This window comes from Myiozetetes cayanensis, unplaced genomic scaffold, assembly GCF_022539395.1.
Source record: "Myiozetetes cayanensis isolate MyiCay16 unplaced genomic scaffold, myiCay2020 scf15, whole genome shotgun sequence".
Classification (NCBI taxonomy): Eukaryota; Metazoa; Chordata; class Aves; order Passeriformes; family Tyrannidae; genus Myiozetetes; species Myiozetetes cayanensis.
Genome location: NW_026087159.1, coordinates 10321403 through 10339268, shown reverse-complemented (window position 1 = coordinate 10339268; position 17866 = coordinate 10321403). Strand labels below are relative to the sequence as shown.

General features: G+C 41.0%; 1 protein-coding gene across 1 annotated transcript in view; it reads right to left on the bottom strand.

The window, feature by feature from the left end:
• The window catches only part of COL4A5 (collagen type IV alpha 5 chain), a 76082-nt gene that overhangs the window by 37998 nt on the left and 20218 nt on the right, over positions 1–17866 (bottom strand). Inside the window, exons 3-15 of the mRNA XM_050310390.1 lie at positions 9934–10023; positions 8657–8701; positions 7889–7933; positions 7716–7778; positions 6968–7021; positions 6210–6236; positions 4943–5023; positions 3832–3894; positions 3284–3319; positions 3144–3185; positions 2944–3036; positions 764–817; positions 601–657 (exon numbers count right to left, since the gene is read on the bottom strand). Of these exons, the coding sequence (XP_050166347.1) occupies positions 601–657; positions 764–817; positions 2944–3036; positions 3144–3185; positions 3284–3319; positions 3832–3894; positions 4943–5023; positions 6210–6236; positions 6968–7021; positions 7716–7778; positions 7889–7933; positions 8657–8701; positions 9934–10023 (750 nt within the window). The remainder of the gene's footprint in view (positions 1–600; positions 658–763; positions 818–2943; positions 3037–3143; positions 3186–3283; positions 3320–3831; positions 3895–4942; positions 5024–6209; positions 6237–6967; positions 7022–7715; positions 7779–7888; positions 7934–8656; positions 8702–9933; positions 10024–17866) is intronic.

Genomic DNA, 17866 nt, shown 5'->3' with positions numbered 1-17866 from the left:
TGATTCATGCTATCCCTAGATACAGCTATCCTGCCTCATCCCCTCCCCAGATAGCACATAAATTGAGGCAATATCTTGAGAAGTGACAAATAGATTTTTTTGGTCTTAATGCAGCATTCAGAGACTTGGTTTTGTGACTCACCTCACAAGTAAACTCAGTGAGAATGAGTTTACATAGACCAGTTTATATATATATATCTGTATCTCTATACAAGCTGCTGCTTGGCAACCCAGTACACAGCAAACTGAATGAAGACCCTTTGGAAAAGGAAGAAGAAAACTGCTGCCTCAGACAAGCAGCCCAACAGCTTTGAAGAAGGTTACCTGTTAACCAGGTAACATAACTCAAACCATTTTCTCCTGCCCCCAAAACTAAGATCCACAAGGCAGATAATTCTTTCAGAAAGCACTGAGAGAGCCATCGATAGAAGCACTTTCATGACCCACGTGCATCATCTACAAGTCTGCCAGGTTACAAGGGGGGAAAAAAAGTAGTCTCTTACCCAGAGGCTGATGGCCCCACCTGAATTCAACATTTGTTTAATTCTCAAAGATAACACTGAGTGGAAAGATAAATGTTTGGTTAAACAGACTACTTACTCTTTTGCCTGGTTCTCCTTGCTCACCTTTTTCACCTTTTACGCCACCGGGAAGACCCTGGACACACAAACGTCATCTTAAACTGAGCCCACAAGCCAGAGCAGAATGAAGTTACAGTTCTGATACAAATGCAACAAAAAAGAACTAAAAGAGTTCTACTCACAGGAGGGCCTTGTGGCCCAGGAAGTCCTGGTGGGCCTGGATCACCTGGAATACCCTGTCAAGCATGGGCAAAGAAAAAACGGATTAAAGCCTCCATCACTCCCTAATAGCTCAGTTGATTTTTATTTTTTTTTAATAGAATATTTTTTTGCTGTCATTTAGACTTCCAAGTTCTGAAGGAACATATTTATTCTTTCTTGGTGTGGAACTTCAAGTGCATCTATAAATTTTATTAACTGCTCATCCTGTTTATTTAGATGATTCACTCCACTAAGGACACAACTGCCTCCTGTGTGCACTGTAGCAGCTGGTTTGGTGGCCTGCAGCTGCTATACAAAAATAAAAAGAAGAAAGAAAAAAGGAAAGCAAGAATAAACAAATCCCAGATCCTGCTGAAATTAAAGGAGCAACAGTCATTGGATTACTGGTAATTGCTGAAGTTGAGGGGCCACCAGGATCAAAGTGTGTTTCTCAGGAAGTGTTAAAAAATTTGAGTTTCTATTTTGCCTTGTTACACCTTTGTACAACTCACTAAATCTTTCCACCATTAACCTATAGAAAAGTTACCAGCTACTGAATGCACAAAAAGTTTCAGTGCAGTTTCTCTTATTTTCATGGAGGCCTCCCAGACTTTTACAAGCCCATTTACACACCTGATTTTAGCCTGAGATCACGGGTGGAGGCCCACACCAAAACTTTGTGCGTATTTCACAAAACAGAGTGGGTGTAATGTTGAAATTTTTTACTGATTGTGTATTACCAAGCATAAACTTTGTTGAAATAAAAAGCAAATTTGCAAACTTTGAAATCATTGTTAATGTTGGCTGAAGGCACTCAGAAAGTGTTTGTAAGTCTTAGTGCTTTAAAAGGAATGTAGGTAGAATGCTTTCAGTTTGTACATTTACATAACTTAATGCCAGTATAATTAGTCCTTCAGGGACTCCCTGATGACAGAGGCAAATTACTCTGACCCCAATAAAATCAGATGAATTTTTGCTTCAATGAAAGTGTAGTCAAAATGTCACCTTGTCTTTCCTTAGAATTACAAAGACACACAGTCCTGCTCTTTACTTTCTGTCCCACCATCCAGTAACAGAGAGACAAAACCAGAGACTGAGACCTTTCTAGGATGACTGCACATTGCAAATGCACACCAGTGCATAGTTCTAGGTAATGCCTTAGGGGTGCCTCATGTTCTTCTGAAAGGAAGGGTAACAAATGGCTTTGATCAAGATCACCTGCTCCCTATATCTTGAGCTTTCTTCTCTGACATGTTTCCCAAGATAAAAAAATGGAAAGGAAGAAACTGATACAGATGGAGGAAAGTAATAGTTTAAAGTTCTGTTACCACACTGACATTTGCAAAATAATCAGAGCATAAAAACGATCACTCACCACTTCTGCCTCAAAATATCTCTACCTCAACTCTTCTATTACTTAGGGTGGTATTTGAGAATACCACAAAAGCTTCAAAGAAAATGTGACATCCAGGCATCCCTGATCCTGCTGGTTCTGCTCAGGCTGCCTGTGACTGGCACCCAGAATTAAACAGCACTGCAAAATGTTCCCCAGTGAAAAAGAAAGAAAAAAGTGTAATAACTTCAAAAATGGTAACTCTCCCCATGACTTTTAGGCATTTATGGGTGGGGAAGGATCCATGCAAATCCAAACAGCAGTTTGAGCTTACTGTCACAATATGGCTTGATAATTACTATTGAGAAGCCAGAAGCAGGGAAAGCACTTTATTCAAACCACAGGGAAGAAAGATCTTGGGGCATCACTAATGACCAAAAAAAAAAGGGAAGGAAAAAAAATTTGAATTAAAATTTTTAAACGACTTCCTCACAATGGATGACATAGCTGGTTAATTAGTGGGAATCTGAATCCCCAGACTGTTCTGAAAAATTGCAGTCTGGGTGTTCCAAGGAATGAGAATATTTTAACTGCTTTTACTGTTACTGGGAACTTCCTTTAGGAGAGTTTCTTAAGAATAGTTGCTTTACTAAGGGAAGTAACTGGACTAATGTGACTGGCATGCTTTCTATGAAAGGAAAAGTACTCAGGCCTGGAACATGAAGTACTCTGAGAGAAATAACAGAACCTCTGCAGTGAGCAGGACGTGAACACACATGAGCCAAACTAACAGAGGCTGCAGCTCGATGGATGCAGTGCCCCACTCACCTGATCTCCTTTCTGAAACTCAATGTCATTTGGTCTTTTCTGTTCTCCAATTTGTCCTGGTGGCCCTGGAGGTCCCTGAAGACCTTGTTCACCCTAACGTGCAAGAACATGCAGTTTGTTACAGGCATTACAAGCCAAAATGACAAGTGTAAGCATTTTGAAAGTAATAAGCAAAAATATCATCGTGATCACCTACTCACTTTTTCACCTTTGGGTCCTTGGAAATTCAAACCCATATTACCCTGCAAAAAGTATAACTCATCAGCCCTTAGAAGTCACAAATAAACAGAAAGAAAAAGAAAACAGTCCATCACCACCATCAACGAGGGAAAGAAAATACCTTGGGTCCTGGCAGCCCTGGTGGACCAGGAGGTCCCTATTAAAAAAGGAAACCAAAAAACAAGTCACTTCCAAGCACTTTACATGCCCCTTGTAGAAAAAAACCCCAAACCACTCCCTGTGTTGACAAGGCACTTTGCCTTCCTCTGAAAACTCTTTTTCATGCCATTCAACTTCACAAATGTGTAAGAAACTAGTTCTTCCTTCAAGTGAGAGAGTAAAATGAAACTAAACAGTCAGGTATTAAACATCCTACTTTAAATAAACTAAATCTTGTCCCTTAGGCTGCACACAAATAAGAAGCCTGCACAATGATTCAATTTGCCCAATTTAAAACAAAAAAAAGCCTGGGAACAGCCTGTTTCAAAAGCATCTTATTTAAACATGCACAGTCACAGCTCCAGGGTGAACTCAATGCATGGTTGCTGCTGTCTTCATACCAAGTCCTGACTACCATGATGTCTGCACTTCACTGCCCTGCCTCTGAGAACATGAAAGAAGTAACTGTCCCATTTAAGGCTTTATGAGTAACAGGTTAAATAAACTTACCGTCAAACCTGGGGGCCCTGGAGGGCCAATTGGACCTGGTATTCCCATGGAGCCAGGTGGGCCCTGTTGAGAAAGAGGAGAAGGCTATGAGAGGTACCTTTTTATGAATCAAAACCACAACCCAGGTAAGATCTTCAAGGTCAAAAAAAACCAACAGTGGCATCTCATACATGTCAAATCAATGTAGCTGACCACTAACCTACCAATCTGTCCTTGTGGAAAGGCCTAAAGGAGTGTGTATCATGTTAGGAGTGTTCTGCTCTCAACATCAATACATCTCTTTGGCTTGGATAAGGGAATGCTTTTTTGTTTGTTCTGAACTACTTTTGCACTTTCTTTCTCTTCATGCACTGAGAGAGAACAACAAAACACTTTGTATTTGTGATTCCTCCCAGCCAGAAACAGACAATAGGGAAGCCCAGATCAGAGGAGCAGAAATGCTAACAGGCTCAGTCTGGTCAGAATAGCCTGGGGCTTGCCTCTCTGTACCAGGAAATGGGAGGCTGGCTTCTGTCCAGGTCAGGCCGATAGACTCATTTTCGGCTCCCCTTGTTCTTCCACTAAAGCAATGAATGGCTCAGTGGGGAAGCACAGGGCCTGGAGTCACTAGCTGTTTTCACAGAAGACTGCTGGGAGAATAGAAACACTGTTCAGGAGGTGCAACATGAGGAGAACAGCTGAGAAATTACCCTCTCCTTCCCACCATCCAAAACAGCGGCTACAGCCCAGAAAGCCAGATGTTACTTACTTTAACTCAGGGTGAAGAAGGGAAGGGAACTCCAGAACTGATACAAAGAATGTCTAGGAAGGGGGAACAGGTAAGGGAAGTAGAGAAGTAAGTCAGTAACTGTGAGTGCTGCTGCCTGCTGGATACCACCTTCCTGACCAGGGGACCTTTCTGGCCTCTGTGGGTCAACCTATTAAGAGCAATATGGAATCCCACACTTTCCCTCACGTCATTCATTAGAGGTACATCCAATGTGAGCCCTGCCTCTCCAAATAAACACATGAATCCCCTAGCACCAAATCTTCCAATTGCCCTGCAATGCAAACACTGTTCATGTCATCTTTTTTGGCAGAACACAGCCTAATAGAACTTTAGGCAACTTACAGGTATCCCTGGAAGACCTGGAAATCCTGGGTCGCCCTTCTGTCCTGGCAGCAAGGATGTAATTATTTCACCTGCTTCACCCTAGAAGAGAGAGCTGACTTTAATTAACAGAACTTTTTAGAATTCTTTACCACCATTCTGACCTTAAAGGACTCAGAGCTGTGTTACACCCTAGCAGTACACTTTAATGTAAGAACTAGATTCTCCAAGAATAGCTCTTTTTAGGAGAGATGAAGATTTTTTAAATGGTTAAACTAACAACTATTAAAAGGTTTCTTTTCTACAAAAATATCAGCATTGATTTAAATTCCAAAAGATTAGGAGATTGAAACACAAACACTTCACAAAAGAAACATTCTAGCTCCCTGTAAGAGCAGCTGATAGGGCACAGCAGAAAAAGGGCTCATTCAGCTTTTTCCAATGACCCACCCCACGAGAGTAATGATGAGTATGCTGCTATAGCAGTCATGCTTTGTGATCTATATTGAAGCACAGTTTCTTATTCATTCCAGGGAATATCCTTGGTTTAAAAATATGTGTTCTGATAAACTTGCCTTTCAATATCTTGAAAATAACTGGGGGGAAAAAAGGAGCTGAGAAAAACAATTCAGCTTAATAGTCACAATTTCCCAGCACCAGTATTTTGCTGTCCTCTCAGGAGTTTATTAGAACAATTCTGTGGGTCAAGTTTCCTTTCAAACAGATTTGAACCAAAACTGATGTTTTGGCCCCTGCTCAAATCAGTCAAGGATACAACCAAAACAACCCTTAAAAAACAAAAGGGCTTCTTAAGGTTCAACATCAGATCATGAGACTCTTTACATTATGCTGAAAAGCCATCTAGGTAATCTACACAGTTCAAAGCCCGTTTTCAGAAGGAACCTAAGTTGTTGTACTATTCACAGGACATTTTAAGTCACTACTGTTTAGTCTGTAGTAGTGTTCTTGAGTATTCACAGGTAGTCTAATGGTGTGTTTGGGTGTTTGTTTCTGCTAACCTGACGCCTCCCAACACCGACACTGTCCCTCCCAGCCCCAAGGAAACCAGCCCCAGAAAACACTCTGCTACTTCTACAACTACTGACCCAAACTGAGCAAGCTACTGCAGAATTTCCAGTCAGCTGCACTGGAGTGGCCCAGAAACACTAAGAAGGTGACTGCAGACAGCAGTGGATGCACGTGGTCTTGCATGAAAGCCAGCAGGTTACTCAGATCACACTGCACACCACGCCTGGTTAGTATTTCAATGCGAGTACAGCACACTTACCTTCATACCTGGCAGACCAGGGGGTCCCTTTGTTTAAAAGAAACAAACAAACAAAAATAATAAAGATCAGTAGAAATAAATCATTGGTATGTTATTTGCACACCACTAATCAGATCTACACCATGAGGCAAATATTAAAGACAGAAATTTAAGAGAAGATATGAAACAGGAGAAAGTAAATTTTTTTATGAATTTCAGAATAAAATGGAAAAATTAGAGAAGAACTTTCACAGTGAGTGTTGAGCATTAGAGAGGTTACATTTCCATTTCTTAGCAATTTCCTTCTTTATTGACTCCTATTACCCATCCTGTCTACCACCTCTCTTTCTGTTTGTACTTAGTTCTGACAGCCACTTTGCTGTACATCCTTGTGTTTCATACTGAAAACATCCAACACTGTGTCTCTTTTTGCTGCCCCATTAATCACCAGTAAGGCTCTTTAGATGTACCAGATGTCAGTATCAAGATCTTACTTTTCTGACACATATGCATGTATTTGTATTTTTCTGCAGGTGGTAAAGCATCTCAGCATGTGAGAATTCAAAGGGGTTTTTATGAGCTTTACCACAGCAGAAAAGCTCACTTTTGTTAGACATCTAAAATACTCTGATTAACCAGGAAAAAAAAATTCTTATTTATTAAAAGAACAACTGCAGAAAGAGGATGATATTTATCTGATTTTTCACAGATCTAAGTATATTTGTCACAGATCTCATTCAGTGGATCACAGGCAGTTGATTGGGAAATCTTTTACTTACAGGAGGCCCTTGTAAACCAGGAAAACCCGGACTGCCTGGGAATCCACGCTCTCCCTTAGGGAGGAAAAAAAAAATAATTAGCCAAAACCAAACCAAAACATAGCAAAATCAGATAAACCAACTTTTGACTGAAAGGTCTAGTTTCATTGCTAGCTTGTGACTCCAGATTAGCAAATTGTATTGGAACAAGCTGTAGAAGAAACACTTAGTTAATTCACACTACTGATCGAAACATAGATTTCTACATTCAGATATTTCCACATATTTCCAGTCCAAGTACTACACTAGACATGGAAAACACATGTAGTGCTACAGAAGACTAACTCATGGGAAAATCCAAATGTGAAGCTAAATAACATGTTAGGATAAAGTCACTCCTTCCAACAAGGACCCTGAATCAGTATTTTCCATACAATATTATTAAAAAATAATGCTATAAAAGTCTCACTGTTAAGTAATGAGTTTTTCTTGGTAGCAAAAGTCTACTATAAAGATGAGATGCAGCATCTGATCTAATTATCAGACTGTCAGTTGTAATCTCTAAAGTAAGGATTAGAACAAAGAATTTAACTACACTGGCTGCAGAGTATAAATATTGTGTCTTGGTGCTGGCAAAACCTGTGCTTTAAGTACTGGACCATGTTATTATATTGCACATAATAAACTAAACCTGTTGGCTATAGCCAGGAGAACAAGAGCTCTTTACCCTATAATTGTTGCATTGATAAGAATTTTAAGGGTATTCCACCTTTGTTCCATTGCATCCTGGGATACCCTGAGGTCCTGGTGGCCCATCTTGTCCTGGTAATCCCTTCGAAGTGGAAAAGAGGAAAGAAAAGTTAGATTGTAAGATGATGTTCTGGGCCTGAAAGACCAAAAAAAACCCCCAGATTTGTATCTATACAGACTATTCCTACTCACAGGAAGTCCTGGTGTTCCTGGAAATCCTGGAAGCCCTGGCGGTCCCTGAAGGAAATGAACCACATTTGAAACAGTTTGGTACAAATGGACGTGCAAAAGGATTTACCAGGATTTGACTACACATAACCTATTTGTGCAAAGGTAAGGAAACAAAACCAGAAACATCTGAATCACCTGCAAAAAAAGAATGTCATGCTGACAGCCCTCGAGATTCTTACCAATCTTTCAGGGAACTATCCACAAAAACACAATGACAGTGCAGAACCACTAAAGTAGTAGTTCACAGATGTATACATAAAATAAATGAACACTCATGGTTTGGGAAATGGATGTGTCCCAATGAAATCAGAGGTGTATCAATTATTACCAGCTGACGGGTCTGACAGAAAAAGCAAAGGCACAAAAATCTAAAGGACTTCCAGACAAGTCCACCTCTCCCATATGGACCCTGGATACACTGTCACTACTTCAGAATACATGGAAGCAAAGTTACTGGCACTTGTTTGGGTCCTGCATTGCAAAACAGATCAAGTAAGTATTAGGGCTACTGTCCCTAATACAAGTAGTATGTAAGATTGTATTACTTATGAAATCTTGCATTACTCACAGAAAGTAATACAATCTCTTCTAGCTGGTAGGTAAATTACTCTTTGGATTTGAGCTAATTTGTTCTCCTGTAAATCACTACTTCTGTGAGGACTCACTCAATGCCTGGCAGTCTTCAGCCATAATTCCAATATATCACCCTAAAACTGCACCAGTACTTACTCTGATTCCTTTGGGTCCAATAGGTCCTGGAAGACCATCGTCACCCTACAAAACAAAACCAAACAAACAGAACTCCACAGTCAAGTTTGCAGGCTGCCTTTCCATCAGGTTGGAAGTATGATAAAATTTCTTTCACAGGTTTACAGTAAGAGGACTAAAAGTTGTCATTTCCTGAGTGAAAGGGTTCAAAATTATTTTAATTTTGGTGTTGAGTGAAAAAGTATTTGTTCCAGCTGATTTACGATGAGTTAGAGGAAAGGTTTTATAAAGTTCACAGCTCTCTCAGACACTTGTCAGGTGCTCTCACTGAATATCCTGCAGCGGCCTCTTGTGGGCAGAACAAGAGAACCAAGATTAAATGTGAATGATACTGCACTGGCATTAATGTGTTCTATGATAATCATAAATCAGAATGCAGATCTTCACATCAAAATCTTAAGACATTTATGGAATAAAAGTATAACAAAAGTTTCTAGTCCAAGACTCTAGTGCCATTTCTCTCCTGTTATATCAAATTAATCTTTTCTAGTGAAGACTTTATTTTCTTATCACCTGCCTATCTTTTTCTTTGCTTCTTTTTGATGTGCTTCTGTCAGGTTTATACTGTGAGCACTTGCAACAGAAACTGCAGATCCTGGCTCTCCTTGTGTATATTAAGGACAAATGCATTCAGAGGCATTTTACTGCTGTATTGCACCACCTGAGTGTAATGATGCAATTCAGTAGTAAATAAAAAGAATCCTAACCCTTCTAGGGAAAGCCAGGAGCATTCCTCAGCTCTCTGCACACAGGTTCAATGAGGCCTCCATGTGCATCACCCCACCCAAACCCAGCCCAGGAATGCCACCAGGTGCAAACAACAGTTTACCTTCGTGGTGGGAACCCTGGGGGCAGCTGAGAGCCAGCTCAGCTCTTATCAGTGAACTAAGCTAAGGCAGGAGCACGTTAGTGCAAGGACTACCAAACCTACATCACAGCACCTTGCTAAACCTGTTCCTTGACCTCAATCTGCAGCACCCACTGAAGGGATACAAGTGTGCAGGTAGTGCTGGCAAGTACCTGTGTAGGTGAAGAACAGGATAGGAAATGCAGAGTAATCTTCTTCCTCTGGTTGGCCATTCAAACCAATCAACCAAAAACCTACATTACATCCTAACATCCAAAGATTTTGACTATTAAACTAATGGTAATAGGGAGTTCTGGAATTTAGGATCAGCACTACAAGCAAGCTAACACTACCCAGCAGCTTTATGCAACTTAACTGAATTGGGACTTACCTTTGAGCCTCTGGGACCAGGTGGTCCTTCTGGTCCTGGAAATCCAGGCAAACCTGGCTGTCCTTCCAAGCCTGGGAATCCCCTTTCACCCTACAAAAAGAATAGGTGGTAGTGGAGGTGGAACATGACAAAAACATAAATTATGACAGATTATGATTTACCTGCAGTTTCAGAATATACATAACTGTAAATTCACAAAATATTTATATATTATTTCTTCTATAACACAGATTCACAAAAATCAGTAAATATTAAAGTTTTGACTGGTACAGAAAGGTTTGGAAATCTAATGTATCTATGCATTATGCATGTATCTATATAATGTTACACTTTTCAACTGTGTAAACAGATATTTCCTACAGCTCTGTTACATCAATCAGTATATATATATATATAACTGTTTATGAAACAGGCAGTTGTTCACCACTATTCCAGGTTTGATTTGGTTGGTAGATTTGGTTCCTACCTGCAAAACCCCTCTGTTTATTTATCCCAGCTGTTTTTCACAACAACCACAGGAACCACCAAGGAAATGTTCCACCCAAACACTTTAATCACAAGGTTTTGCACATTCTCTTTGAAAACCAATTTGTCCTGAACTTTTATTTTCTTGCTTCAGCAAGAACAGGAGTAGTAGCTCCCACATCTATTACCTGGTAATCTACCAGCTATGGCACTCTAGGAAGCTGGGAAATCCTGCCCAGCTCTCCTCAGCCAAGTGGAACAACTGAACCAGCAATCTCCCATCATCACAGCAGTGAACTGAAGACTGGGTACTGCAAGCAGCCAGAAGTAGGGAACTGCAGCCTTGGACACAGTATGCAAAAGCCAAGATTGAGGCTTTGCTCATCTCCCATTTATTTTCCATACAGACCTGTATGTTAAGCACAACAGCAGTATCATGTCTTATTATTAAATCCTAGTTTTCTCAATGTCCTGCTTAGGAACATTCTCTGTATTCCAGTGTGGGAGGGCAGGAACTTGGAATTTGCATTCAAAACACCTACAAGATGCTGAGATCTCACAAAAATCTTCAGAGAAAGTTAACGGGACTTTCTTCCTGCCTTCTTTGCCAGTGTTTGCTCTACTGCTTTCACAGTGGAAACACAAGAGGAAAACCTTTGGATGAGATTAAAGGCTGTGTGTGAGCAAGAGCTGCAAACTCACAGAGGAAACAACGAAGCTGTACTTAGTCCTACCTACACAGTGAGACTCAAAGATTCCTTGGATAGGAATGAGCAACTCATTAACTGGTCTGCTAAAGTTGGTTTCCTATTAATTGAAATGTAAACATACTCCTCTTTTACTGTAGGTCACATATTGCTCTCTTATTCCGGACAGACATCTTTTCTCCCCTGTGAAAATGCTGAAATTGCACTGTAAATTGAGGCAAGCTTAGTGTGGCAGAGTCCAGACTCTCTTTTCGTACACCAAGTGCCAGGTTGTACTGTGGTGGTTGACCCTGGCTGGACACCACTCTATCACAACCCTCCTGGGCACAACAGAGGAAAGAAAACATACAAAAAAACCTTGTAGGCCAAGATAAGGACAGGGAGAGACCACTCACTGATTACTACCCTGTGCAAATCAAGACTTGACCCAGGGAACTTAATTTAATTTATTACAAATCAAACCAGAGTAATGAGAAATAAACCCAAATCTTAAAACCATCTTCCCCTCGCCAGCCCTGCCTTCTTCCCAGGCTTCCAGTTTCTCCACCTCCTCCCCCCCAACAGCACACAGGGACAGGGAATGGGGGCTGCAGTCAGTTCATCACACGTTGTCTCTGCTGCTCCTTCCTCCTCTTTAGCATGGAGCTCCTCCAGTGTGGGTCCTTTACACAGGCTGCAGTCCTTCAGGAACAGGATGCTCTGGTGTGGGTCCCCTAGGAGGTCACACATCTTGCCAGTAAACCTGCTCCAGGTGCAGCTTCTTTGGGCATCCACCTGCTCTCACTTGGGGTCCCCCCAGCTACAAGTGGATCTCTGCTCCCCCATGGACCCCTGGGCACAGCTGCCTCCCCATGGGCTGCAGGGGACTCTCTGCTCTGGCACCTGGAGCAGCTCCTGCCCCTCCTTTGTCCCCAGCTTGGGTGTCTGCAGGGCTGTTTCTCTTACCTATTCTCACTCCTCTCTCCTGACTGCTACTGGTGTTACACAGATTTTTTTTTCCCATCCCTTAAATCTGTTATCCCAGAGGCATCACCACCATTACTGCTGGGCTTGACCTTGGAGCTTGGCATTGTCTCCACTGGATGGGGGAAGCTTCTGGTAGCTTGTCACAAAAGCCACCCCCACAGCCTCCCCACTACCAACCCCTTCCCCTGTAAACCCAATACAAGCACTTTGACACAGAGCTGTACAGATGGTGTGCTGCCTCATCAGAAAAGCAAGACTGAGGAGGAGTGTTACTATCTCAGGCCAGGATAGGAAAGGGTTAGTGTGTCCCTGAAGGAGCGAGAATGAGGAATTCGGGAGTGCCAGATAAGGAAAGCATTAGGCAGAACCAGATTTTGGAGCAAGCTCTGGCAAGAACTGTGTTTGCACACTAAGAAAACACACTTGTGTACAAGAGGCATGTCAGATGCCTCAGGTGTGAGCTGAGCTACACAGTGTCTACTAATCTCAACCTGGTCACACTTGCCCACATTTTTGTTAGAGAAAATGACATCTCCCAATGCTTGCTAGAGCAGACCTTTAGCAGAGGGTTGGCCTTGTGTGTCATTTAAGGCTGAAGGAACTGTTCTCCAAAATGCAACTATGCCAAGGTCTCCACTCTAAACAGTCTCAGAACTGGGAATCCAAGGCCTTGAAAGAAAGAGAAACACGAAGCCAAACAGTTAAGCAAGAAGAATACAGGAGGCAACAACTGATTTAATTAAAGTGCACTACTGAAACTAAAATGAGTATTTTCCAAGCTCAAAGTGAGCAGCAACAATGAGAGCCTTGCATGAGGAAACTGTTGCCAGGGTAACTCCTTGGAGTTTACCCCCAAGAACCAACAGCTGATTTGAGGACTCTGCTCAGGGACAGCTGAGGGACTACACCAGACAATTCCCAAGGGAACTGCATTAAAACTAATTACAGTGGAAAATAGCTGCACTGTAATCACCATTTTTGATTAAAAAATTGCTTGAAGAAGGAAATGTGGGCAAATTGGGTGGGGGGAGAAGCCAAGCTGATCCAGCTGTCATGAATACAGATGAGGAGGGTATTTTTTAATGGTCTTCTACTTCAACAGCACATAGAAGGATTCCATAGGTGAGAACAGTTTTCAGGTGTTGCTTATGCCTCCAGACTTCTCCTATTGCACACACTATACTGATTTCCATGAAGGTTTATCTGCCACAAAATTTCCAGAATAAACTGCCTGCTCGTTTCAGGAACAAACTGAAACAGAAAATAAATTTAACAAGTCTTCTACAAAAACTCTATGCCAAAAATGGACATTATACCATTAAGGATACGAGATTGAAGTCCCTGGGCAGTATGCAATGAGTTTTCTTATAAATGCAAAAACTGTCACTAGCCAGTTCTGCTTACACAGAAATAACTGAGGAAGTCTGGATACTTTTTGTTTCAGACTAGAAGGTGCTCAGGAGAAACAAAGAGCAAAGTTGTCAATTCAGACCTCATCTTCCAGTCCTGAAAGTACAGGATTGTTTCCATGGCAAAATAAAGATGCATTGGCTACAAAAACATCATCTCCTTGGGGAATGGGTGAGGAATCAGGTTCTGATCTCATTTAGTGATAAATCCAGAGGAGCCAGCAAAGCAATTGCCCTCAATCAGCTACACAGCTATGGCAAAACTGTCAGTTTGCAAGCTTGAACATGACTGTTGCTTAGGGGATATAAAGAAAAAAAATAGTTGGGAAACACCCTAAAATTATGCTTTAAGCTGCAGCAAGATATAGCCAATTAAACATGGATAAAAAATTTGGCATAGTTCCCTGTACTCTAATAATAGGCCACAAGTATTTAAGAAATCAGGGATAGATGCAGTTTTAAAGCATGTTCAAGTAATTTACATTTCTAGAATTTATTCCAAAAAATCAAGTATTTCTAAATAGACAGTGTGAGGAGAGAAACCGGGATATTTATTTACATAGATGTGATACACCAGTGGTAAAAAGAAAGACTTTTAGAAAATGGAGCAAAAAAAATGCAGGAAAGCAGTAGCTGAATAGCCCATCAATGCCTAAACACTGCAAGAATGTGGCTGGAGATTTGGCAGGAGAGGCAGGTACTTGCTTCCTGCCTTGCTATGAAAATAGTGAACTTCAGAAAGAGTCTAAAGATAGTTAACTAAAGGTGGCCACTTAAAACGAGATTCACGTACAAATGTCTGTAGTAATGTTAAAAGATAGATGGCATGGAAGGAGTGATGCCACAGCCAGACATACTATTCTCTCCCCTTCTAAACAAGAGGGTGAAAATCACAGCTGCCTCAGATTATAATACTGGCCTCAATAACAAATATATTCAAACACAAATTCTGCCTCAACTTTAACAGCACTGACTTAACAGATTTAGAAATACAGTATGTGCTCAAGACATCATCCAAAACAAACACACCAATCAGCCACAAACAGTAGTGTTAAAGTTATAGTTTAATGCAATGAAGATATCCCCTCTGACAGGACCTGTGTTCTTCAAAGGATATCAAATTTTTTTTCAGGATATCATCAGTGACTTCTTTTGCAAGATGAAAACAGTTGAGGATTCATGGCCAGTGGTCACTTGCCAGGGTTGTAAATGTTTCAGAACATAGGGCTGTATTAGTGCAATTCAGACCAACAGTTATTAACCACATACATCAATCATGTAATTGTTCTTGACAAAGTGATTAAAATCAGAGAAGTTTTAAGTATTTTTTAGGAATTTGTGTAAAACAGAAATAGAAAAGAAAAGCTGAGCTTGGGTCACATCTGTACTAAATTTTACTGTGATAAAGGCAGAAGGAAATAGGAATCTTGAGGAAAAACACTGCTAATTTTCTTCTGAGACTCAGGGTTCCAAGAATATACATCCAAAGAGACCAAGAGTATGTTATTCTTCCTGGGTAAGGGGTATGGATTTCCCAAAGCACCTGAAATCCCTTCAGAGCTCAGTTATTACAAGCTGTTCCTGCCAGGATCCCAGGCACCAAGCTTGTATGAGATCACATATTACAACCCACTTGAGACTTTGGAGTTAAACCTTGTATATTATGATCAATAAATCCAATAAACTCAGCAGCTGCTGAAGTTCTCCTTTAAAAGGCCACGGACTAACCCTATGTAATAACTAAAGAAAAGCTTTTAAAATCAATTTATTTAATTTTAATGGGTAGAACCCAATAGTCCTGCTCATCAAAACCAGCATAATTATTTGCAGCTACTTTGATGGGAAATGGCATTTTAAGTTCTCTGAAAAAGAATCCCTTCCATCTTAATCCACGTTTCTCTCACAGCCACACATACAGCTGTGCTGCAACACAACTTTCATGAAGGAATCGATCAGGATGAAAACCAGCCAAGTTTACAAGGAAACTTCTTTTCAGTGTGAACAGTTCAGCAATAGCCCCATAAGTGGCAGAGGAAAACAGGAAGATGTAGGTAAGGGAAGGTGTGAAAGCCATTTCAGCAGCAATGTGTACTACCACTTATGCAAACCCACTGTAGTCTCGGGCTAAGTGCCCTCTCAGTGACTGAGATGCACCAAGTTTGTTCCTGTGGCTCTCCTCTCAGCCCCCAGCAGCTGAGATTCACTCCCACCACAACCCCCCTCCTCCTCCTTCCCCAATCTTTGTCAAACTGATCTTATCAGCAACTTCGGATCTTGTTTTCAGCTGAGACAAAACCAGCCCAGTAATCTGCAAGGCTTGCTGGTTTGTGTTAGAAGTTGCTCTGAGTGCAGCATCTATCATGTTTGTTTCTTTAGCAAGCTTTTATTCAGGAACTGGCTTTTAAGCATTAAAGCAGGTTCACCTCAAAAATGCTAGTATTTGATACCCAGTTGCTTAAGTGAAAAGGAAACTTCTTTCAGTTGAAAAGTGAGAGCAATTCCTATAAGCACCTGCATGTAATAGTTTAATCACATACTTCAGTTTTAATACTCTTACCAAATCCAGTTCACTACTGAGCTACTTACTGTAACAGCAGATTGGCTTCCAGCTGCAGTCAATTTTTACTGATTACTACAGTAAATTCCTCTGCTTTCTTCATTATACCATTTTAGGCATGTTTGAATTTTACACTGCCCACTTTACATTTAGATTTAGTAAGGTGGGTTTGAGCAGGGGAAGAAAATTTTAGTGCACTGCTTTTTGTCTGCTGTTGTACTGTGGGTTTCAAAAAAAAAAAACAAAACAAACAAACAAAAAGCTTACAGTGCTTTGATTCTGCTAGAGATAACATGCTATGATGCTACCAGGGCACATGCAGAGGCAGAACTAAAGAAAAACCACTGGCAGCATAGAAGCAGTTAAGTGAGAGCTGTGCCTCCCTAAAGCAAGAGAAGACAGTAGTTTTCTTATCTGTTACTGTTCAAATTGTGTTGCTTTACCTGATCTGTTAAATTTGGGATATCCTAAAGGGAATGCTAGGATGCTTAGGAAGAAGGCTACTCTTGAGTCTCAGAAGAAATGCATTCTGCTCTGCCAAGCTGAACAAAGCAGCACTTCTCAGTTGACTTAATGCAAGTGGACAGCAGCCCGTTGGATGCAGGTGCTGGTTTAGGGCCAGAAGTGAAGCCCAGTGGAACAGAAACACAGGCTCAGCTGAGTGCACAGACCAGGCTTTTCTTGTCTTCCCAGTACAGAACCAGGTTCCATACACCTGACTTCCAGTAGTTCTTCAAATACATTTTCACATTTCTAATGGGAGAATCAAAGAGGGGAGATTAAATAAACAGCTCTTTGTCTAATGGTCTTCATGCACCAATTAGGCAAGAAGCTACAGGGTTTGACTCGTGGTTCAGAGGTCACTGCAGAAGGAAGGAGAAACACCAAATGCCAAGTGTCAAATACAAAACAAAAGCCTGAAACTTGTTGTAGCAGCAATTTACACACTCAGCTGGAAAACAGATACTATTTGCAAGAAAGCTGGATTGGAGATAGTATTGGATTTGGAAACTTAGATCAAATGTATAACTGGGTGGTACACTGTGAGGGATCAATCATCTTAAGAAAGCCCTTGATGTCTTGTAGTAGTACAAGAATCTAGAAAAAGTTTAAGGCTGTTAAAAAGTCCAAGTGAACCAAAGTGACAAATTTATAAGATAAAGTATTATAGGTGTCAGTGAGAGAGAGCTCTTGGGGTTCTCCTGAGCTGAACTGCTGAATGCAGTAATGCATCAAATACTGAGGGTTTGTAATTACAGGGCAACAAACAATGAGGTTTTCCAAAACTGTGCCTGCTACAACTGCATTGGGAATAGAAGCCTGATGTTTAAGTGCCTTCAAACTGAACCTGGAACAATCTGTGACTAGTGTTAGGATGAATTTGGTTTGGGCACCTGCAGATCCTCTAGAATCTAGGCACCTACATCCTCTAGGAACGCATTAATCAGGTTCATGTTTTGGCCAACCAAGTCTAACTCGGAAGGTTTGCCATCAAGGGAATGCTGTTCTTCACTAGGTATGTAAATTGGCAATATACCCAATGAACTAAAGTAAATGCCAGGGAATGAACTCATCTCTCAGGAGCTATTTGGATGGCAGGTGTGGCATCAAACATTACCCAGAATTTTGGACATCTGCCTTGTTTAACCTCAGCCAGCAGTGAAATTCTGCATCAGCACGTTAGAGTGCCAATGCAGTGACTGATTATTTTGCGTTACTTTTTGTTCATTTAAGGTTACACTTGTTTATGCAAGTAAAAAAACCACCTTTGAAATGTGTCAAATTAATCCAGACCACTGAAGTCCTTCTAGAGCCTTGCTAAGGTTTGT